We start from the raw sequence: 24,867 nt of genomic DNA on the forward strand, positions 1-24,867 counted from the left end.
CAAAGATTGATACAAGAAAAGTCCATTACATAAGAGTCTTGTCCAAAACTCCAGAAGGATTGCCTGCTAACCTCTCAGCAATGTTTTTGTTCCAGAAAATTAGCATTTTACTGCCCTTATTTGTACAGACATTCCTCTGTTCTTAGGAGCCAAAGCCCTGAGCCCTTTTCACACACAGATAATGGGTGCACTGCAGTTGTCTAACCTCTTTTGTCTGCACACTAAAAGAGGGTGAAGAAGGCTATTTATTTTATGCCAAAGTAGCAAAGAAGATTCTCATTTCAGAAACTGTATAGGTGGGTTGTGCGGTGAGATATTATATAGTTCTTATGTCCATTGCTGTGTGTTTCTTTGGCAACCGACAAACACAAATGTGGCTTTCCAACAGAAACGGCAAGTGACGAAAAACTCACCAATTACACGATTATGGCACTTAATGCAATTATTCACAGTGGAGCCATGCACATGCAATTGTCTGAGGTGCAGTTGTTGGGTATTGTTTCAGTGGCACAGTGGTAAAAGTCCACCAGTATCCTGGGGCACATGTTCTTTAAGGTGTCTTAAAGCTCTGTGGTGAAGGATAGGTATTGTGAGGAGTTTAGGTACCGGGTGAGATCCAGAGAAATGGGGACAGTGAGCCATATCAAGCACAATACACTTGCAACACCTCTGTTTATGTAAATGGAGGCGTGTGTGTGTGGCTCCTGGCTCCCCTGAAGTCCACAGTGATACCCGTAGTGTTGTGGGTGTTAAGGGCCATTTTGCTGTTGGCACACCGTGAGGCCAGATGCCCCTTTGGCATCCTGTCACCCCATCTGATCACACCTGCCACCTTGGTGTCCTCTGCCAGCTTCATCATGGTGTTAGAACCATGTGTACCCCACACTATAGCCACATACAGTATGTGGTCAAATGCACTGCAGCCTACTTGACAGTAGATTGGCTGTGTGGTAGTGAGAAACAGTTGATGTGTTTTAATTGATTGGTTGAAAAAACACTAACCCGTATTTTTCCGTCTATTGTTGTGACTTGCTATCATAGCATGGCATTCCTTTCTAACACAATTTCTAGTGGTTAACGCATTTACAAGTTCATGAAACATATCAGCAAAATTCGTTACTTCGGCAACTTAATAATGTATACTTAATAATGTTAAAGGAGACACAGAATGGAAACCATTTTTGTTTTGGTTTTCATGAATTAGGAGAGGCTGTGCATAACCAAAGAGCTATCATGAACATGAGGCATGGTTGTGCCCTCCTTCATATTGAACTTAAAAATAGCCACTAAAAAATAGAGGAGTTAGAACAAAGCCTGCTTGTGATGTCAGATATCGCAAAGCCATTGAAGTTCAATTGTGGTTGCCAAAGAGAGCACCATTTAGCCAAACGGACCATTTCAATACGCAGCCTAAATATAAGGTTTTAATTGGGCTTGTAACATTGCGATTGAGTTTATTTTTTATCAATCAAAGTTGAATATATACTATTTTAACATCAGAGAACACAGTGCAATACTCAATTCATCTATGCCCTCTTCAATACAACAGTGATGTTCCCTAAGCTAGTAGGATTGTTTTGCTCTGCCAAGTTTGGTTCACCTTTAGTTTTTGGGAAGAAACCTTTGTGCCTTGTTGGAATTCATGTGTACATTGTTGGTACTTAAATGGAAATGAATTATGGTATATTTGCCGAATAATTTCAACTGCAACAATGACACCGGATTCTTGTTAACACCGCTCAGACGGACAATGATACATGAGGTGAAACAAGGTGAAGAGTGATTTAAACTGTGGTCATTTTATTTTTTCTGTACACAAATGCATGTCAGTCAACAACTGCACTGTAGCACAAGAATAACATTCTTTTTCCCTGTTAATAAACTCAGCCACATCCCCGATATTTACATGTAGTACATCATATATTTATGTATATATTTTTGTACAATGTACAGTTTAAATAATTAAATGTAGCAAATGTATCCCATAGTTCTACAGACTTGGAGAAATCATGCATGTTTTGTCTAACAGAGACATCGAGGGGTGCTGGTCAAAGCAATTAAATCAGTGATTCAATTAGGTTGCATTTATTAAGCAGGTTTCAGTGTACTAGCCCAGGCATACAGAGTAGAAAAGCCATGACACAAAAAGCTATCTCTCTTCCAACGTGATCTCAAAGTCAAGGTAGTATAACCATGTACGAAAATTCGTGTCACGATAGATCGTACAAGGCTGTACGATTTAATGCATTGTGAACCACGCCCCCATTCTCCGATGATCTTTCAGCCATATTGGATGCTGGGTTCAAACGAAATTTACTATTGATTTAATTGTATCGACAGTGGATAATTTACTGTATTCCATGTCATGAATGACCACAATTTTGAAACGTTGATAAATTATATCACAGTTTTCTCGTCTTAAATGAAAGCATGAGTCATGAGTTATCCTAGTTTATGATTGCGAAGGTGTTTCTCCGTCAGATTTGTTAGCACATTGTTAGCACAGCGAGGTGTCACGTGATCTCACGGCTTGGCGTAAGATTGTACGCCACTTACGCTATTTGCGTGCCATTTTACCATGCATTTTATGCATTTTACACATTTAAGGCTTTTAGCGTCTTACTGTACGCTGTTTGGCCATGGAGAACAACGCATCCCAGCTGCCACACGTTAACAGCCGAATCAAAACGAAAATATCCGAGCAGCTAAGGATTGAAACGAAGTCCGAAAAGAAAACGACAGCAAGGTGAGTTGGTTGCATCTTGCATGTGACAGCAGACAAGATTTGCGTGGTAATAATGTGTATGAACATCTCAGCTCTTATATTATATTGTGACAAGTAGGCTAGTTGGCTACGGCTGCACATCTATATGCTTTTCTCTGTGATCTTGTCGATAGCCAGCTAGAATGTTATACCCTAATAATAACAGCTAATGCTAGCTTGCAATAAGAAACATATGTAATTTTCGCATACATCTTGCATTGATATGGCCATTATGGCCATTTTAATTGCATGTGGTATGTTATTGAGCTATATTGACAATACAAAATTATATACCACGTCGTTTATTCAATGTTGCCATACATAAAGCGAGTGATAATGATAAAGTTATCAGACAGGCATGTGCAATCGAATCTAAAGTGCAGATTAGGCGGCGAACGCTCGGGAAAGGAAGAAGAATATAAGAGGGTGATGGGTTACTGCACTGATCACTTAAAGAACACTTTATGTTTGTATATTTTATAGATCAGTGGGTTGCTGTCATGTGACAGCCACACACAAAAAACGGAAATGCATCATAGAGTGAGAGCAAGCCATGTGGGGTAAACATGTAATAATGTTGTTGTTGTTTTGATTTTGTTTTTAAATAATGTTTTTTTATTATTATTATTATTTTTAAATAGTGCATTTCTTCAGCATACCAAATAGTGCAATGCAGCTTTTAATGTCCAAAGTAGCCTACCGGTACTGTATTATTTTCCTGCATAAGAACTACAATAGGCTACTCCAGTATTTGAATAAATACCCACAGCAGTTTTACCCTTGTCTCACCTATACAATGTCTATGAATTGCAGTAGTGATGAAAATGAAAAAGGAAAGGAAGGTGTCCTGATGTGTTGTTTAAGGATTATGGTCCTGCAATGTTTTCTAGACAAATCTTTATGTCTTTTTTGTTTTCATTTCATCATGTTTTCACAGATTCTTGCTCCTGATATCCTGATGATACTGTCCTGTATGACTCCAACAGAACACTCACAGAAAGGAGAGCAGTGTCATACTACAAGATAACTAGCAACAAACCCTTGTTTGTCCTTGTTTGGCTACTCATTTGTCTACTTCCTGAAGAGGAGCATGCTAGCCTCGACACCTCAGTTCTTGCTTCCATTAACAGCTGTGTTATGGAGCGCATCCTCACATCATGGTCTACTGCAGCAGGTGGATACGGAAGACAATTGGTAGGTATTTTGCATCACTTTTACCTAACCTTTACTGTGGTTTGGCTATGGTACATATGGTTGTTGCTACACTAAATATAGGCCCATATTGTAGATTGGGAAACCTACTGTACAGTTGATACATTTTGGCCTATACTATTAAGGGTCAGCTGAATTGACCACCTATACCATATATTTTCTGAAAGCCTATAGCCCCTAGATGTCAATTCATAGGAATTACGGCATGTCCTTCCTGAGCCATACATTTTCTGTGAATTTGCTTTGCCTTTCAACAAATATACAAAATAGAACCATGTATAGATTTATGTTGTCCAAAGGTTGCAGGAAGGTGGGATATGTTGTAATGTATGTTAAATCACATCTATAACTGACAAGCTTTCAGAAAATATATGGTTTGGTTAGGTGAAATTGCTCTGCCTTTGAGTTGGACCTCAAATCGTATCATATGTGTACCTCGTTCGTCAGTATGCAGAATAGAGTCATGTATAGATTTATGTTGTGCAAAGGTTGCAGGAAGGTGGGATATGTTCTAATGTATGTTAAATCACATCTATAACTGACAAGCTTTCAGAAAATATATGGTTTGGTTAGGTGAAATTGCTCTGCCTTTGAGTTGGACCTCAAATCGTATCATATGTGTACCTCGTTCCTCAGTATGCAGAATAGAGTCATGTATAGATTTATGTTGTGCAAAGGTTGCAGGAAGGTGGGATATGTTCTAATGTATGTTAAATCACATCTATAACTGACAAGCTTTCAGAAAATATATGGTTTGGTTAGGTGAAATTGCTCTGCCTTTGAGGTGGACCTCAAATCGTATCATATGTGTACCTCGTTCGCCAGTATGCAGAATAGAATGATGTATAGATTTATGTTGTCCAAAGGTTGCAGGAAGGTGGGATATGTTGTAATGTATGTTAAATCACATCTATAACTGACAAGCTTTCTGAAAATATATGGTTTGGTTAGGTGAAATTGCTCTGCCTTTGAGTTGGACCTCGAATCGTATCATATGTGTACCTCGTTCGTCAGTATGCAGAATAGAGTCATGTATAGATTTATGTTATGCAAAGGTTGCAGGAAGGTGGGATATGTTGTAATGTATGTTAAATCACATCTATAACTGACAAGCTTTCAGAAAATATATGGTTTGGTTAGGTGAAATTGCTCTGCCTTTGAGTTGGACCTCAAATCGTATCATATGTGTACCTCGTTCGCCAGTATGCAGAATAGAATGATGTATAGATTTATGTTGTCCAAAGGTTGCAGGAAGGTGGGATATGTTCTAATGTATGTTAAATCACATCTATAACTGACAAGCTTTCAGAAAATATATGGTTTGGTTAGGTGAAATTGCTCTGCCTTTGAGGTGGACCTCAAAATCGTATCATATGTGTACCTCGTTCGCCAGTATGCAGAATAGAATGATGTATAGATTTATGTTGTCCAAAGGTTGCAGGAAGGTGGGATATGTTGTAATGTATGTTAAATCACATCTATAACTGACAAGCTTTCAGAAAATATATGGTTTGGTTAGGTGAAATTGCTCTGCCTTTGAGTTGGACCTCAAATCGTATCATATGTGTACCTCGTTCGTCAGTATGCAGAATAGAGTCATGTATAGATTTATGTTGTGCAAAGGTTGCAGGAAGGTGGGATATGTTCTAATGTATGTTAAATCACATCTATAACTGACAAGCTTTCAGAAAATATATGGTTTGGTTAGGTGAAATTGCTCTGCCTTTGAGTTGGACCTCAAATCGTATCATATGTGTACCTCGTTCCTCAGTATGCAGAATAGAGTCATGTATAGATTTATGTTGTGCAAAGGTTGCAGGAAGGTGGGATATGTTCTAATGTATGTTAAATCACATCTATAACTGACAAGCTTTCAGAAAATATATGGTTTGGTTAGGTGAAATTGCTCTGCCTTTGAGGTGGACCTCAAATCGTATCATATGTGTACCTCGTTCGCCAGTATGCAGAATAGAATGATGTATAGATTTATGTTGTCCAAAGGTTGCAGGAAGGTGGGATATGTTGTAATGTATGTTAAATCACATCTATAACTGACAAGCTTTCAGAAAATATATGGTTTGGTTAGGTGAAATTGCTCTGCCTTTGAGTTGGACCTCAAATCGTATCATATGTGTACCTCGTTCGTCAGTATGCAGAATAGAGTCATGTATAGATTTATGTTGTGCAAAGGTTGCAGGAAGGTGGGATATGTTGTAATGTATGTTAAATCACATCTATAACTGACAAGCTTTCAGAAAATATATGGTTTGGTTAGGTGAAATTGCTCTGCCTTTGAGTTGGACCTCAAATCGTATCATATGTGTACCTCGTTCGTCAGTATGCAGAATAGAGTCATGTATAGATTTATGTTGTGCAAAGGTTGCAGGAAGGTGGGATATGTTCTAATGTATGTTAAATCACATCTATAACTGACAAGCTTTCAGAAAATGTATGGTTTGGTTAGGTGAAATTGCTCTGCCTTTGAGGTGGACCTCAAATCGTATCATATGTGTACCTCGTTCGTCAGTATGCAGAATAGAGTCATGTATAGATTTATGTTGTGCAAAGGTTGCAGGAAGGTAGGATATGTTGTAATGTATGTTAAATCACATCTATAACTGACAAGCTTTCAGAAAATGTATGGTTTGGTTAGGTGAAATTGCTCTGCCTTTGAGTTGGACCTCAAATCGTATCATATGTGTACCTCGTTTGTCAGTATGCAGAATAGAGTCATGTATAGATTTATGTTGTGCAAAGGTTGCAGGAAGGTGGGATATGTTCTAATGTATGTTAAATCACATCTATAACTGACAAGCTTTCAGAAAATGTATGGTTTGGTTAGGTGAAATTGCTCTGCCTTTGAGGTGGACCTCAAATCGTATCATATGTGTACCTCGTTCGTCAGTATGCAGAATAGAGTCATGTATAGATTTATGTTGTGCAAAGGTTGCAGGAAGGTAGGATATGTTCTAATGTATGTTAAATCACATCTATAACTGACAAGCTTTCAGAAAATGTATGGTTTGGTTAGGTGAAATTGCTCTGCCTTTGAGGTGGACCTCAAATCGTATCATATGTGTACCTCGTTCGCCAGTATGCAGAATAGAATGATGTATAGATTTGTGTTGTCCAAAGGTTGCAGGAAGGTGGGATATGTTGTAATGTATGTTAAATCACATCTATAACTGACAAGCTTTCAGAAAATATATGGTTTGGTTAGGTGAAATTGCTCTGCCTTTGAGTTGGACCTCAAATCGTATCATATGTGTACCTCGTTCGTCAGTATGCAGAATAGAGTCATGTATAGATTTATGTTGTGCAAAGGTTGCAGGAAGGTGGGATATGTTGTAATGTATGTTAAATCACATCTATAACTGACAAGCTTTCAGAAAATATATGGTTTGGTTAGGTGAAATTGCTCTGCCTTTGAGTTGGACCTCAAATCGTATCATATGTGTACCTCGTTTGTCAGTATGCAGAATAGAGTCATGTATAGATTTATGTTGTGCAAAGGTTGCAGGAAGGTGGGATATGTTCTAATGTATGTTAAATCACATCTATAACTGACAAGCTTTCAGAAAATATATGGTTTGGTTAGGTGAAATTGCTCTGCCTTTGAGGTGGACCTCAAATCGTATCATATGTGTACCTCGTTCGCCAGTATGCAGAATAGAATGATGTATAGATTTATGTTGTCCAAAGGTTGCAGGAAGGTGGGATATGTTGTAATGTATGTTAAATCACATCTATAACTGACAAGCTTTCAGAAAATATATGGTTTGGTTAGGTGAAATTGCTCTGCCTTTGAGGTGGACCTCAAATCGTATCATATGTGTACCTCGTTCGCCAGTATGCAGAATAGAATGATGTATAGATTTATGTTGTCCAAAGGTTGCAGGAAGGTGGGATATGTTCTAATGTATGTTAAATCGCATCTATAACTGACAAGCTTTCAGAAAACAGTTATTTTAGTATGGCCCTGAGTTATGATAGAAATTATATTGACACAAACAGAATGGTAATGGCATTTTTTCTGTTACCGTTTATTTAGGTCCAAACCATCTTGAAGCCTTTTGGACAGAGGAGCGGATGACCGAGCTGGTTAACCTCTACATAAATAGACACATGTCAAGTGGTATGTTTGTCTTTAGATGTAAAGAAATGAAATGTAAAGAAATGATGCAGACTACTGTGTCTGATTACACTTTAACACCTTTCTACCTCAACACTAATTCAGGGTTTATCAAGGCCCAAATATGCTGAGGAATACAGGCTGCCTTGGTGGCCTAAGGAGTCATGTCAATGATCAGCTGTTTGTTGAGGCAGCAGCAGCAGGAGCAGCACCAACAACAGAAGCAGCAGCAGCAGCAGGAGCAGCAGATTATAAAGAAGGATAACAATGAATACATGAAATCAGAGTGGGAAGTTGTGCTTTTATGTTTCATATATACTGTATAAATATATGAAGAGTTTGATTCCAAAACGCTATATATCCATTTTTAAAAACATCAAAAAGTCATGTTATATAATTGTGTATTTCAAGTAATATCAATAAAAATGCAGTTGTTTTGTTTTGATTGAGTAAAGATAAATCAACTGAACATAAACCAATACAGTTCCACTTTGATTACTTGTAAAACAAAATGTAAAAAAACATTTATGAAAATTCATTAAAATGGTGGATATAGCGTTTTGGAACCAAACTCTTCATATGCACCTTACTTGAGTGTCTCTACAATTTACTTATACTGCAATGCAATTAAAATAAAGGCATTAATTTAATTCATTTGTCATTTCAGTTTTTATTCTTACATTCATTTCACCTGGGTGCCAGCCAAACTTAGCCCTTCCCACAACATTTCAGGTCGGAAAGTACGGTCTGGAATTGCACAGTCAACTATGCTCGATCCAGAGCTGTTCGGACCAATGTGTACATGTTGTAAAAGATACACAAGTTCATCTGAATGCTGTAGGCTATGTCTTAGTAAACATACATGTTCATGATTTGCATAGACAGGCAGGCCTTGATTGCACCTTAGGGTTACAGTTATGTTCATATAGACTGCACTCTGGCTATATCGTCAGACAGTTTTGCATGCGCACAAGTTGATGAATCGAACCAACCACCTCATAACACCCATTTTGTGCCTGTTTCTCATTTCACATGTTTTGTGATAAATAAACATGATTTGCCGGTCAGTTTTGACATACGTGACTGCCTTAAAAAGTACCATCTAGACAGCTATTCGGTTGAGTTTTCAGACAGTTTTGCATGCACACAAGTTGATGAACCATCTTCAGAAACTGATGTTTAGAGGGCATATTTTTGACATACGTTGATAAATAAAAGTTTTTAAATCATACTCAAACCATTAAAACATCCATATTTTGACTGTTTATGATACACAGAGGTGTGCTGTACTGAAATACACCCAATTTCACTGATCTTACACACTGGGAATTTTGATCCACAACACATCCTCAAAAACGAATGTTTAGAGGGCATATTTTTGACATACGTTGATAAATAAAAGTTCTTAAATCATACCCAAACCATTAAAACATCCATATTTTGACTGTTTATGATACACAGAGGTATGCTGTACTGAAATAAACCCAATTTCACTGATCTTATGTGCAGTGGGAATTTTGATCCACAAGACATCTTCAGAAACTGATGTTCAGAGAGCTTATTTTTCACATAAGTCGATACACAAAAGTTCTTAAATCATACCCAAACCATTAAAACATCCTTTTTTTAATTGATTATGATACACAGAGGTGTGCTGTACTGAAATAAACCCAATTTCACTGATCTTATGTGCAGTGGGAATTTTGATCCAGAAGGCATCTTCAGAAACTGATGTTCAGAGAGCATATTTTTCACATAAGTTGATACACAAAAGTTCTTAAATCATACCCAAACCATTAAAACATCCATATTTTGATTGATTATGATACACAGAGGTGTGCTGTACTGAAATAAACTCAATTTCACTGATCTTATGTGCAGTGGGAATTTTGATCCAGAAGACATCTTCAGAAACTGACGTTCAGAGAGCATATTTTTCACATAAGTCGATACACAAAAGTTCTTAAATCATACCCAAACCATTAAAACATCCATATTTTGATTGATTATGATACACAGAGGTGTGCTGTACTGAAATGAACCCAATTTCACTGATCTTATATGCTGTGGGAATTCTGATCCACAAGACAGCTTTAGAAATTTACGTTAGAGAGCATATTTTTCACATAAGTTGATACACAAAAGTTCTTAAATCATACCCAAACCATTAAAACATCCATATTTTGATTGATTATGATACACAGAGGTATGCTGTGTTGAAATAAACCCAATTTCACTGACCTTACCTGCCTTGGCAAGTTTGATGCTCTGGACATACTCAGAAACTACAATTCAGACACCCATATTGGCCAGATAGGCCTAAGTAAGTGTCACACTCATTGTTTCATGAAATGTTGACATGTGGCACATATTTTGATTCAGGGAGTGATAACAAACTTGTTAGTAAAATTTGAGACCTCCAGCTGCTTGTGTGTTGACAGGAGGCGGAGCCAAAGATTGGAAAATCTAGATTTCTAGGGGGCGCTATAGAGTCTGTGAATATGTGAGGTGTGGTTTTACTTCACTCATATATTTTATGTCATACATAGATGTCACATGCCAAATTTAGTCTGTCTATGAGGTATGTAAGTTAGAAATTCTAACCCTAGGTGTAGATGGTCATAATTTGCATAGGTCAGACAGGCCTTGATAGGATTACACCAGTTAACTCAAGATAGTGCCAGCATGTGGCACATATTTTGGTACAGGGGATGATAACAAACTAGTATGTCAAATTTGAGACAGCTAGTGGCTTGTGTGTTGCCAGGAGGCGGAGCCAAATATAGGAAATATTGGATTTCTAGGGGGCGCTATAGAGTCTGTGAATATGTGATGTGTGATTTTATCACACACTCATATTTAGTGTCATATACAGATGTCACATGCCAAATTTAATCAGTCTAAGGGGTATACAAGTTACAAATACCAACCCTAGGTATAGATGTCCTTGATTTGCATAGTTAGACAGGCCTTGATAAGGTTACACCAGTTATAATCAACTAGAATGGTATCTGAGGAATTGCAAGAGTGGGCTTCATCAGGTGCAGATCACCAAAAGGGTCGCAACAGTACCTTATTTTTGAAAATCAGGCACACAGATCAAAAGTTATCTGCATTAACGCAACATCCAATAGGCCAAAATGCATAAATAAAGTGGTTGCTATGGTGGTTGCTAGGTAATCATGTTGGTTGCTTTAGTGGTTGCTAGGTTGACAATGTAGAGCTGGTTGCTAGGTTGTTGCTAGGGTAGTTAAGATGGTTGCTAGGACATTGCTAGGGTCATTGAGATGATTGCTAGGGCGTTGCTACGCTACGTATGGTGGTTGCTGTGCAAAATAATGCGGTTGCTATGCTGGTTCCTGCTATGGTGGTAATCATGTTGGCTGCTATGCTGGTTGCTACGTTGACGTTGAAAAGGTGGTTGCTAGGGCGTTGCTAGGGTAATAGGGATGGTTGCCAGGGGGCGTCACTATAACACTACGCTTTGCCATGCTGTGGGCTTGCTGGATAAGGGGGTAAAAACAAAATAGTTTGTCACATTTGAGGCTTAGCTACTTCTGTGTTTCCAGGAGGCGGAGCTAAAGATGGAAAAAAAGGATTTGAAGGGAGTACTATAGTCTGTGAATATGTGAGGGTTGATGATTCCATTCCACACACATATTTTGTTATCCAAGGATGTTACATGCCAAATTGAATCAGTCTACAACACTGTACTTAGAAATGCCAACCCAATGTGTACATGTCCATGAGTTGCAAATGATGCCAAAATGATGTAAAAAAATTAAAAACAACACAAGTCGGTAACAAGTATTTTTTATTTCTGTAGACATCACAAAATATCACAATACAAAATTGAGCCTTCTGTCAAGGATTCAAGGAATTGTCAGATACAGAGATATCATTGTAAAATACATAGAGAACTGGCATTCAGCTTCTCAACTTGCCTGTGCAGAGGTGTACAGGATAAAGAAAGAAGGATTTAGAAATACATGTAATTTAACGATAGGGAAGGGTGGTCATTCTGTTTCAAGTCAGATAAAATCCAGGAAAACAGTTGCTGCACCGTCTCAGATTTTGCTCTTGACTACCTTTAAGTCCCAAAACCAAGACCTGTAAAATATTTTTGCTCAATTTTATAATTCCATACCCCTTTTAACCCTTGATTTTGTATCATTTTCACTCTCAGAAATTCCTTATCTTGGAGGCCATCTTTAGGCATTGATATATTTAAAAAATATTGTTCCTAGCTTGTCCAAACTTGGTGGAAGATGAAAGACAGACATGTTCTCAGTATGACTGGACCGTTGTTTGTAGTGCATACCCATTAATTTTATATGAGGCCCTAGATAAGGAACAAGGTGCAAAACTGGTGATACTATGGGCCTTGTAAACATATTTTTGTGTCAACATTATATATGGAGAGCTAAAATATTGGCACAACATTAATAACCCATAGTATGTAAATGTGTACAAAAAGAAGTTCATACCCTTAATGTCACTGGTTTTCACACTTTTCCCCAAATCAAGGGCCTTGCAGAAAATGAGCCTGGCGAACAGGCGTTGATTTTGGGAACCATCCTTGATATACAGTAGACATGATTTGAACAAAACCTGAGACATTGCACCAACAATCTTTTCAGGTGGTAAACAGAGCAGTGTGTGTAAGTGCAGTATGGCAAGTCTATATAATGTAGTTTAAAGAGTTATGTGTGATCGGGATGCAGATGGCTTCAGGAAAGAAACTCCTTCTCAGTCTGTTCTAGAACAGAGACGTCTGCTTGACCTCAGTGGTTTAAACAGTCCATGGTCAGGGTGTGAAATGTCTTTTGAAATATTTTGGGCCTCTGTACTCTTCTGGTATAGATGTCCTGCAGAGAGGTGCTCTGATGGTACCTTTTGGCAGTAAATGTCAAGTGTCAAGTGTCTGTAAAAGAGAAAATGCATATATTACAATTGACCCTGTCCATGAATATAATCAATGCAAACTACTCAGTTTTGTGTGACAAATAAAAGCAAACCCACACTAGCAGCCTACAAGTCAGGTGCAATAGTTAAGCAGGGTTTAGACCAAAGATTCGCGACGAGCCAAGCCGAGCCGAGCGGTGAAGTTCTAAAACCTTGCAACTGCAACTAAACATGTTGAATGCTTTGAGACGGCTTGCAACAGCTTGCAACTCCATGCAACCTCTAATTCACACCGCTGCAACTCTTCTTTGGTGTGAATTGGGCTTTAGAAGTAATGCAGATGTGTACTTTGTTCTGTTTTCAAAGAAACTTGCTTTTAAAATCTTCTAATAAAGAGGACTATTTAAGTAACTGTAATGATCATGATTACTTTCTGGAGTAATGCATTAAATAGCACATATATGACAAACAAATTAGAGCCCTCACTATGGAACAAAAAAATTACATTCAAAACACACAAACACTTACACCAGGTTGAGGGCAGTAGCCACGGCTACCAGACATCATCAAGTAGAAGGTAGTGCAATCAGTACAGACCGACTTCACCCTGGACAGTTGATGGAGCCCACTACATAAACACATGAAAGGAGGGGATAAACTAAACAGCTACAGACACAAATACATGCACGCATAATATAATGCTATATGCGATTCTACGTGTATGTATGTGTGTCTCTAACAGTGGGGTATACTATGAATCTCGCTGAACATAACCTGGATCGACAAATACAAAAGTCGCAATCAGAGATGAGTGGTATCACAAAGCTCACTGACGGGTTGAATTTGTCAAACCTGTGGGGTGTCCTACGAAGCTCGATTAGTGGCTTGGCGAGGTATGTTGCGCTCAAAGCCAGGGTATGCTGTCATACGAAAGTGGATTTGTTTTAGCGTCACTGTATCACCATGGTATCTTATGCTCGCAACCAAACCTGGTCGGGAGCAGGTTATGTGCTAACTTATAACTCAAATCGTGAAAAATCACCGCCCTCTGACTAATCCTACTGACTACTGACCAATCAATTATCTTGAAAAACGAAGTCATCTCACGTGTGAGAATCTACTGGAGCAGCTCCGCCTCTTCAAACATTTTGAAACTCGAAGCCGCTTTTAACTATGTTGCGCATGCAGATACCGAATCGCTACCATGGACATGCATACCATACAATATCTGATGACCATCGATTTTTTGATGTTATAGGTTAGACACTAAAAAAGACCACCCTAGATTTCGCTACCGCTCATAAATGCGGAAGTAATCGTTTTTAAACCTAGGCTGTCTTGTGCGTCTCCGTGTTTCCCGATTGGTCAAAATCACCCCAACCACGAGAACGCGCACAGATCTGAGCTGAAAGCCTAGTTTGACAAATTTATCACATACCGCTGTCGTAGGATCACTTAACTTAATACCCGAGTTAAGGCTTTGTGCAGCCTCGATATGTCTGGATAACCTAGATTTGTCTAACTTGCTTCGTAGGATACCCCACAGGTTGTCCGCACCAGTTGTCCGTTGTCCGGGGCATTTAGCGACAGTTCAATCACCTTTACAACATGGAGAATCCACGAGCGAGAGCTGTATATTTTGCCCATTTCGAACAAGTCATGATAATGAACTCCTATGAGGAGTAAAACAGTCAGATCACAGTGCGGGGAAATACCACTGTGATAAATAAGAATGGGGAACAGTGCTGTCAAAAAATAGCCCATGCGGTGAATGCGTGTTAAGTGTAAATATTTTGCAGAATTGTATATAAACTATGACCAGGTTTAGTTGTGAGCATAAGATACCATGGTGATATCGCAACGCTAAACAGAGCCACTTTCGTGTCACAGCATATCCTGGCTTTGAGCGCAACATACCTCGTTAACCTCGCTAATAAGTGAGTGAACTTACTTGCGGGCTTGGAACTTCTTCTGTATGAATCAGGGCAGCAGTCCTCACAGCACACTGCCTGCAAACAGAGGGAAACAAAACACACAGAACATGAAAAGACCGTCACTGAAGCACTACTACAGCAACGATCACACAACAACAACAACGATCACACAACAACAATGATCACACAACAACAACAATCACACAACAACAATCACACAACAACAACAACAACGATCACACAACAACAACGATGATCACACAACAACAATGATGACAAACAACTATCACACAACCAAACAACTATCACACAACAACAACAACAACAACAATCACACATCACACAACAACAACAATCACACAATCACACAACAACAACAACACGATCACACATCAACAAAAACGATCGCACAACAACAACGATCACACAACAGCAGCAATCACACAACAACAACAACAACGATCACACAACAACAATAACAACAACAATCACAAAACAACAACAATCACACAACAACAAGGATCACACAATAACAACAATCACACAACAACAACAACGATCACACAACAACAATGATGACAAACAACTATCACACAACCAAACTTTCACACAACAATCACACAACAACAATGATGACAAACAACTATCACACAACCAAACAACTATCACACAACAACAACAACGATCACACATCACACAACAACAACAATCACACGATCACACAACAACAACAACAACATGATCACACATCAACAACAACAATCACACAACAACAATCACACAACAACAACAACAACGATCACACAACAACAACAACAATCACACAACAACAACAATCACAAAAAACAACAACAACAACAATCACACAACAACAAGGATCACACAACAACAACAATCACACAACAACAAGGGGCCCGTTGCACAAAAGCAGAATTAAGACATCCGGGATAAGTTACTGAGCCGCGATCACTGAATCCTAAACAAGAGCATACCGGCTGAATTGGTTGCACAAAGACCAATCCAGGATGAGCAGACACGGATTCATCAAGCCAGGTGTAAGTTATTCGGTGTATGTGCACGTTCTCGTTTCTCCCCCAAATAATCGCGGTTGGAATAAAAAAGACGCGAAAAATAGCGTCATGCACACAAAGTGAACATCCGCTTTTGATATAGACTAACAACGAGGTAAAGTTTTACTTTTTTGAATGGGGGATCATGATTATTTCTGTTACATAGCGGGAGTAGGTGTGGCAGATCAACTGAATGCAAATGTACGTATGCACCCACATGTGAGAGCTTCCTTGTCTCGGCACGCAACGTCATTAAGGAAGCGCTTTGCCACCGCAAAGATGCACAAAGTATCTTAATTTGTCTTAAAAGCCGAATTAGTTGAAAACACCTTCGAAAAATGTCCCCTCCACTTCCAATCAACTAGCCTACAGCAGCCTATTCATCAAACATCTGTCAAAAAAGAAGCAAACAACGAGTAGGCTATGTTATTAATTATAAGGCCACCATAATTTAAATGACATCCATATGGTATTAGGCAGACATTCTGCTGTGTTTTGCGAGTAAATGCATGTAGCAAATAATATATAAATGGAATCTACAGCTCTTTAAAAAAAATCACGTGGAGGTCTCATTTGAATGACAGCTAGCTGAACCAATCAGATAATGTAATTACCATTAGAATCAACTTATCTTGGATGTTAGCCTGGTCAGGAGCAGGCTAGCTCCACAGAATAAATCGCCATGGTAACTTATACCATAACATATCCTGCTGCCCCCTATCCCGCTTTTGTGCAACTGGATCACGGATAAATTGAGCCAGGATAACCAAGATATCCCGGGTTAATCCCTTATCCTAGTTTTGTGCAATAGGCCCAAGGATCACACAACAACAACAACAATGATCACATAACAGCAACAATGATGACACAACAACGATCACACAACAACAACGATCACAGAACAACAACAATCACACAACAACAACAACAACAACGATCACACAACAACAACAACAATGATCACACAAAAACAACAACGATCACACAACAACAACAAATATCCCCATCCAAGAGCATTTATATGCCTACAGTTAGTGTTCTTTTTCAAAAACAGTCTACAACAACCATCAGCCCACCAAAACAACACACAACAACGTTACTACCAGCGCACACAACAACAACACATACAGCACAGAACAACAACAACAACAACAGACCACAACAGCAGAGGGGTTTCACAAAAGCAGAATTAAGACATCTAAGATAAGTGATAAAGTGAATAGTGTTGTCTGGTCATCCTTGCGCAACTCGTTTCACTAACGCCAATCCAACTATGTCAAGCCAGGTGTAAGTTTTGATATCAACAAAGTAAAGTTTTTCTTTTTTGAATGGGGGATCATGACTATTTTCTAAATACGGTATGACAGTAAAAGTAATGTAAAAGTGATGTAAAATACCTGCCAATTGCCGTTGCAGTAGACCATGATATGACGATATGCTCCATAACACAACTGTTAATGGAAGCAAGGACTGAGGTGTCAATGCCAGCATGCTTCAGCCTCTTCAGGAAGTAGACAAATGAGTAGCCAAACAAGGACAAACAAAGGCCTTGTTTACATGCTGGCGGTCTTGTAGTTTGACACCACTCTCCTTTCTGTGAGTGTACTGTTGGAGTCATATAATGAAATGCAAGCCATACTTCAGGATATCAGGAGCAAGGATCTGTGAAAACATAATGAAATTAAAACAAAAAAAGACAAAGATATGTCTAGAAAACATTGCACCTGTCAATTTTATCACTGCAATTCATAGACATTTAGTATAGGTGAGAAAAGAGTAAAACTGTCATTCAAATACTAGAATAGGCTTCTCAACTCCACAACTTCCAGTGTAAACACTGTTTTGCAGGAGTAGTTCTTATGCAGGAAAATACATAGCACGTTGGACATTAAAAACTGCATTGTAGCCTATACTGCAAAAATGCTATATTTTGGAGATGGGAATGATGTTGTCCTGCTTTTTTTTTCCAGAAAAACGTTAGCCTAACAACATTTTTGGTCACATGAATTACCCAGACTCACAAATACAGCTTATTACATGACTGACCAGCTTAATTTAATGTCAAAGACCATGTCAACTAATGGAAAAGTAGGATTATATCGCCATCGCACTCATTTCGATCATTTAACCATAAAGTGTCGTGAACAATGATTTATTTGGCTAATTATCATGTATGCCCACGCCTTTTACACTCAAGACATTGTTGTAATAAGAAATTGCATTTTACTAAATTCGCGTGATTCTAGTCGTGTTACAGCATTAACAAGGAGCTTTGGTCGGTCAGGAGACAAGTATGCCTTTATTTCTTCGAAACAACAACAACAACATTATTATTTACTACATTTACATCGCTTAACAACTTACCCCACATGGCTCGTTCTCGCTTCCGTTTTCTTGTGGTTGCGTGTGTCACATGACAGCAATCAGCTGGAGCGAATGACGAATTTTGCCACTAGACATGTGCAATCGATCAAAATGTCATTGTTGGCACATCAAGATTGACAGGTGTACAGGAATTACATAAGTAAAGGTTTATTATTGATTAAATGAAACATGCAAATAAATGTCCGATGGGCTTACCCCACCCTGACATTCAACCGTTCACTAACATTAAAAGGTTTCGAGAGAAAGCTTCGTTGGACACATGAAAATCCCTAAAACGTTCTAGCATTTTGCCTGGCGTAAATGGACAGACACGCTGTTTCCCTATACATTGGAAAGGATATGTGGGCGCCTAAGAGCGTGACATTGTACGCCAAAAGCATGAAATGCGTCAAATAACACGCCAATTTAAGAAACCGGCGTGTCATTTTACTCCTTTTTTGGTGAGATCAGGCTGCTCAACTAAATTGTGTTCCGTTCTGATGGTTTGTAGCCTAAATGTTGTTTGAAAATAGCCTTTGAATCATTTAAATGCCTCACTGAAATTACCAAGTTAAGATAATATCACCCGTCACTGGGCTGGGAAATTACAAAAACCGATCCCCCTCAAAACCGACCGCTCGGCTACTTTAGTAAACGGCTTTACGAATTAACGTGTACTGTGTTTTCGTACACATATGTACTAAATACGTTTTGAGATCAGGCTGCTCTCTTCAGTAGCAGGACTTAGCAAGTTTCTTTCCAGGCGTGACAAAACTGAACTCGATCAGCGACACAGTCATTGTATGGTTGTACATACTGTAGCACTGAATGTACATATGGAAACAAATGAGAAAGAAAAGAGAAGCAGACCCTTGAATGAAGGCATTCTATTTGACGTCAATCCATGACAATGTATCACTTGCATTACCCTTTAACTTCTATCACTATTCACTATACTCTAATCCTTACATAGGCTCGACTCAAATAGACATCTCTTTGCACCCTGCCGTATCTTCCACATATCCCTGGGTCCTTGTCCATGGCCTCTCAATAAAGGAGGATGTTTCTGCACCATACATATATACTTTTCTCTACTCTGTGTATCTTTGAGGCATTAAAAATAAAGATGAATATTGTAAGAAAATAAATTCATATTGTTAATGCTAAAAAATAAAATAGTTTCACAGTTTTCTATCATGAGTACATCTTAAGGATGTTGTGTGAACTACTGGTTGTGGTTTGCCTGCCACAATTGCACATTAAACAACTGTAACATACAGGCCTGTCCAATGGAATAGCACTCCACAAACTTATTCTATTCTTTATAGTTCAATGTAATATATGAACTAAATAAATCTCTGATGTCATTTCAAATGAGTTTTCACAGAAACATAATATTTAAATTTGTTACATTTAGGATTGCACTGGATGAGACAACAAGCAATAATGTTCTATGAAGAATCAACAGTGTTATTGTACAGGTATCTACATGGAAATCCACTAAGACAGTGCACCGTTTGGTTGATGAGGATAGAAGCAGATAACAACAGATTGGGGGGGGGGGGGGGGGGATAGTTCATGTAAAGGGATAGTTCACCTCAAAATGAAAAGTCTCTTATCAATTCCCCCTTGTGCTGGTAAAAAAAAAACCATAGAGTGTTGTGAAGTGTATTTTAATGGTTGGTCTTTTGTCCTTTCTAGCCTTTGAAAATCACCGTTACCTTTCCCGTTCATTGCTACTGACATTGAAATAAAATGGGTGAGGGACAAAACATTCCTTCTGGAGTGAACTACTCTTTAACAGGAGACTGAGACTAAGCTAAACACACACAAAGAGACAAAACAATGTTTTTTTTAAAAATAAAATATAAAAGAAATAATAATAGGAGCCTGACATGCAGCTGCAGGGACAGAACCGCACGATCGTAACAACATTGAAAAGTTTTATTGGCTGGCACCATATCCACTGGAAGCAGCAGGCTAGAGGGGAGGGGAAATGTCCAAGCGCTTGCAAATGGGCTGCTGGGTGCACGGCTACACAAGGTCTCGCCCACAGCTCCATGTCCTGTCTCAGAGTGCTGAGCTCCGCCAGCACACAGAGCTGAAATCCAGGGTCACAGTTTTCAGTGTACAGACAGTGTTTGTGTAATGACAGAGAAAAGAAAAAATTGCATTTTACTTGATAGCACTAATGCACTGCAGAAGTCAATGCAGTATTGTGTTTCCCATGCAAGTTATTGACATCATTGACCCATTTCCAACTAGGCTAACATTAAAGAATGAAGGAACTAACAAACACAGGTGTCTGAATCCAGTTAACACTTAGCAAAAACTTAAATGAATGATACGTACTGCATGACAAGCTTGTGAACCACGAAGAAATCATATAAGTTTGTGGATAATTTGGGTATAAAAACGAAACATCTATCTGCCACTGTCATGTCTTCTGTGGGTGGTATAAATAGACACGAAATACTAATATCTTCTTTTAATACCTTGACTTTGACAAAACTGGTTTTAGGATGACTTAAGTTCATGTAGATCCAGTGACCATGTTTTATTTTCATTTTGTTGTAGATACCTTGCCTGTCATGCTGCAAGTAACTAGTAACAAGATTGAAAACTGCAATAAAGAATCATATTTCATCTAGAATTAGTCCACTATAATCTCGAATCATTGGGACCAAAGCTACATGTAATATTCAGAACATGTGAAACTCCACAATGCGTAAACTGCTAATGATATAAAACTAAGTGTAACTCATACATAGCCCTACAACAGTGCTTTTGGAGAGAAGAGTTGGCCGAGACATGAGTTCTCGCTCCCTTTCTCTCTCTTTCTCTCTGGCGACTTTCTCTGCTTCCATGTAGGGCTTATACGCGGAACAGATATACGTCACCACAGCGTTGTGGGGATGTTGCTGGAATGTTATGTCACACAGCCCTTTCGGCAGGGGGGGGCTCCTCGGGGGACTTGGAGTGGTTTTGCAAAGTGGGTCATTCAGTGAAGGCGTTTTTACCGCTGCTACCATGTGGGGGCGATGGAGAGCCTCACACCACCGAGCCCTTGGAGGAGGAGAGGTGGATGGAGTGGATGCGCGCGGCGAGGGTCTTCTCCAGCTCGTGGAGCACGTCGTACGCGGGGCCGGAGGTCGGGCTGTCGGCCGCCACCTCGTACAGCAGCTGCTTGAAGCCCTCCAGCTCGATCAGGAGCACCATGTTCTTCAGGAAGTAGCCCTCGATGAACGCTGCTAGCTCGCTCGCACCCAGGAACTATACAAACAAGACAAATATGTGTTGGTGTGACTTTTTGGTGTGCACAGTGTTTTGTGTCATTTCACATTTACACACACACACACACACACACACACACAATATTTTGGTGATCCTTTTGTCTTCATTGTGCGTATGGACGTATGTAACCTAAAGTTGTGTGTATTTGCATGCGTACTGACCTTGGCATGTTTGTATATGTCCACACATGTCTCTATGGTGATGTTCTTGGAACAGATGATCTCACAGTGACGTTGGAGGGCCTCGAGTTGGAAGAACTTGGCTGCAGACAGGAGCTGTTCATGCACCGCAAAACACAAATGTTACTATGAGCAGCCTTAAAGTTGAAGCCAGACTTAAATAATTCATGCCTACAAGACTGTTCTTACACTCTTGAATTAACAAAAACAGTGACAGCGATTGAAGGCATGTCATAAATTGACCTCAAGATGCACTTTACTTATCAAAGGTTTGTTCGTAATTAAAAAGTATAAGGAACGTGAAACATTTAACTTTAATCACCTACAACGTCTAACAAAATGTACAGCAGCGAGAGTAAAACAGCTCAGCGGGGGTGGGACCGACATCAAGGACAACGCTGAACGCCTGCAGGCACCACCATGTGGCGAGACACTGACATGGCAGCTCAGCTGTCATCCAAGCAGTTTAGACTTCGACTTCCAATACTTCAACGTCCTCAAGAGGTCATTTGTGTTCCAGCACAATAACGTTGAGACACAGCGGTACACAGCCGGGGGGGGGGGGGCTTACCTCCATGATCTCCGTGTTCCTGATGTGCAGAGATTCAGTTCCTCCACAGTACAGGTACTGCATCACCAACTGAGAAAACAACACAAAACAGACCTTTCACAAAACCTATAGTCACCTATCAGGCAGCCCTGGTGAATCTTAATACCCAGCCTCTAATGAAGCTATTTCTGCAGTCTGCGGTCTGCAGTTGGGAGTAATTAGGAGAGGAAATGGTAAAACTAAACATAGAATGACCTGGAGATTCAAATTCTTCAAATGACATCTTTAAAAACAGGAGAGTTGAGGACTGCATGTATCAATTTAAAGAACTTTAGATAAAGAGTACAACACAACAAGAGCCTGTCCAATTAGATGCTGGAGAAGCTCATCATTTCAAGATGAGATTGGCAGACTGCTGCTGATCAGAGCAAGTTGATCAGATAGATGCCTTCATACAATACAAAATTGAGATTAGGGAATAATATTTTTTTTTTGTTTCTATGTACAATTGTTCTTTGGGTGTTAATGCTACCATTGTTGGAGCTTTTCACTGCTAACATTCCAACAAGCCAAAAATAGCACTCTAATGCAACCTGTCAGACACGTACCTGAAAAATATTGTACTTGACATGACTAATTTCAATGCAGGTGTTCTCTGAGGCAGGCCGGTTGGCAAGCAGAGACTTAAATCTGAGTGAACAGAGGAGACACAGAGAGGTAGACAGGGAGAAAGAGACAAGGAGAAAGAGAAACTGACGTCAACAAGACTCGGAATGTGGACTAGAGGACCAAAACTATATTATTGGTGTCAGTAGATCTACTCTGGAGTGGATTCAACTCCTCCCCTGTTGCTGAGACCACCACTGATTGAGGCTTACTGTACCTGGTTGAAGCAGTGAAGAGTAGCACTTTGTGGGCATAAAATGGCTTCCCCTCCACCAGGAAAGTCACATCTGACATCTCTTTGTTGTTGAGAAAATGAGGATCTGGAAGATAAAGAACACAGACATGACCAATATACCAGTAGGTAAACACAGTGCAGCATTAGAAGATGGAACGCATCCAAGGCATTTGCTGTATATTTGACGTCATTAAATTCTCTGTTAACGCTTTTCAGTGGCAGACCGTAAGGACTGTAATAAAATATAAAACCTCTAGATGGCACTGTTGCTTTTCTTTACCAATGAACATTTCAAAGGCTCTGAAAGAGGCTGTTTAGAGAACATTTCAAAGGATCTGAAAAGATGGGGAAATGTCTTGCATCATTATTGAAGAGAGCTAAAGCCGTACCTCTAGTTGAACAAACGGATTAAAAGCGGAGGTATTTTACAAAGCTCTGGGCCCACTCACCGAGGCGTGACGTCTGTTTCCTCTTGATCTCGGTGAGTTTGGGGATGGGGAAGGGCCCGTAGCACTGAGTGAAGATCACCGACAGCTGCTGGCTGATCACCTCATTCTGCTGGTCATACACACAGATGTTGAATGAGCTATACTGTATATTTAACACACCAGATAGATTTGGATGGAGGTACTCAGAGGTATTCTGGTTAGAACTGGTCGATCAGTTTTAAACCACAGTTTTGTTTGCAAGCAATACTATCTTCACCATGAGGCAAATCAATGACAATAACAGGGATGACAAAGCACATCTATCAAAATGGTGCATCAATTTCTCGATGTCTCGAGGGTTATGAGAGCAACACAAAAGTGGACCGGAGGTGGACAGCAATGCAACCTTGCTGGCGCGGAGGATCTCGAACATGAGCGGCAGGCCGTGGGTGATGAGCTCCTCCGTGTACTCGTCCTCCTGGATGCAGCTGAAGTCCTTGAGCAGGCCCTGGATCAGCGGCCGCCGGTGCTGCTGGAAGCAGGTGCGCAGCGTCTCCAGCCAGGTGTGCAGCGTCCACGGCACACCTGAGGCCAGCGCAGAGGGGCGGGGCGTGGAGGGGAGGGGAGGGGAGGGGAGGGGAGGGGAGGGGAGGGGAGGGGGGAGAGGGTTGATACAGGTTAGCTTAGCCGCCGGCCCACAGCTCTAACCTTGTCCCAACCCATCTACAACCTCATGTGTGATTGATGGGTACTTAAGGAAGGCTGACTTCAGTCACACATGGACCCACACAACCATTTGTGCAAGTACAAGTGCAAGTACACAAGTACACATAGTATACACAAGTACTGTATTTTATGTACATATATGTATGAATGGGTGGAGTACTATGGCCCTAGCTGTGTATGTAGAAGTATGTCGGCATGAATAGCTTTGAGATGGAGGTTATCTGTGTTTATATGTTTGTGTGTGTGTGTGTGTGTGTGTGTGTGTGTGTGTGTGTGTGTGTGTGTGTGTGTGTGTGTGTGTGTGTGTGTGTGTGTGTGTGTGTGTGTGTGTGTGTGTGTGTGTGTGTGTGTGTGTGTGTGTGTGTGTGGTATTATTAAGCATACTCTAAATGTATAATGTATATACCT

General features: G+C 39.8%; 1 protein-coding gene and 2 long non-coding RNA genes across 7 annotated transcripts in view; 1 reads left to right on the plus strand and 2 right to left on the minus strand.

Annotated features, from left to right (window-relative positions):
• Nucleotides 1-2,243: 2,243 nt before the first annotated feature.
• LOC134062385 (uncharacterized) lies at nucleotides 2,244-8,351 on the plus strand. 2 transcript variants are annotated; one of them, XR_009935449.1, is made up of 5 exons: nucleotides 2,244-2,746; nucleotides 3,248-3,324; nucleotides 3,702-3,958; nucleotides 8,028-8,111; nucleotides 8,214-8,351. It is a non-coding gene; the product is annotated as an uncharacterized LOC134062385 (long non-coding RNA). The 2 variants fall into 2 exon arrangements; XR_009935448.1 differs by lacking the exon at nucleotides 3,248-3,324.
• Nucleotides 8,352-12,876: 4,525 nt separating this feature from the next.
• Nucleotides 12,877-18,670, minus strand: LOC134062631 (uncharacterized). The gene is made up of 5 exons (XR_009935476.1): nucleotides 18,382-18,670; nucleotides 17,415-17,679; nucleotides 14,965-15,022; nucleotides 13,542-13,641; nucleotides 12,877-13,032 (listed from the first exon to the last, which is right to left on the minus strand). It is a non-coding gene; the product is annotated as an uncharacterized LOC134062631 (long non-coding RNA).
• A 97-nt stretch (nucleotides 18,671-18,767) lies between these two features.
• The window catches only part of btbd11a (BTB (POZ) domain containing 11a), a 129,221-nt gene continuing 123,121 nt past the window's right edge, over nucleotides 18,768-24,867 (minus strand). For 3 of the 4 annotated variants that reach the window (XM_062518394.1, XM_062518393.1, XM_062518391.1), the window contains 7 exons: nucleotides 24,140-24,318; nucleotides 23,755-23,863; nucleotides 23,288-23,390; nucleotides 23,013-23,094; nucleotides 22,426-22,494; nucleotides 21,837-21,950; nucleotides 18,768-21,654 (listed from right to left, as the gene is read on the minus strand). In XM_062518394.1, coding sequence (XP_062374378.1) covers nucleotides 21,433-21,654; nucleotides 21,837-21,950; nucleotides 22,426-22,494; nucleotides 23,013-23,094; nucleotides 23,288-23,390; nucleotides 23,755-23,863; nucleotides 24,140-24,318 — 878 coding nt within the window. In that variant the 3' untranslated portion in view covers nucleotides 18,768-21,432. The remainder of the gene's footprint in view (nucleotides 21,655-21,836; nucleotides 21,951-22,425; nucleotides 22,495-23,012; nucleotides 23,095-23,287; nucleotides 23,391-23,754; nucleotides 23,864-24,139; nucleotides 24,319-24,867) is intronic. The other variant, XM_062518392.1, reaches the window with a different exon arrangement.

Source organism: Sardina pilchardus, chromosome 17 (assembly GCF_963854185.1).
Source record: "Sardina pilchardus chromosome 17, fSarPil1.1, whole genome shotgun sequence".
NCBI lineage: Eukaryota > Metazoa > Chordata > Actinopteri > Clupeiformes > Clupeidae > Sardina > Sardina pilchardus.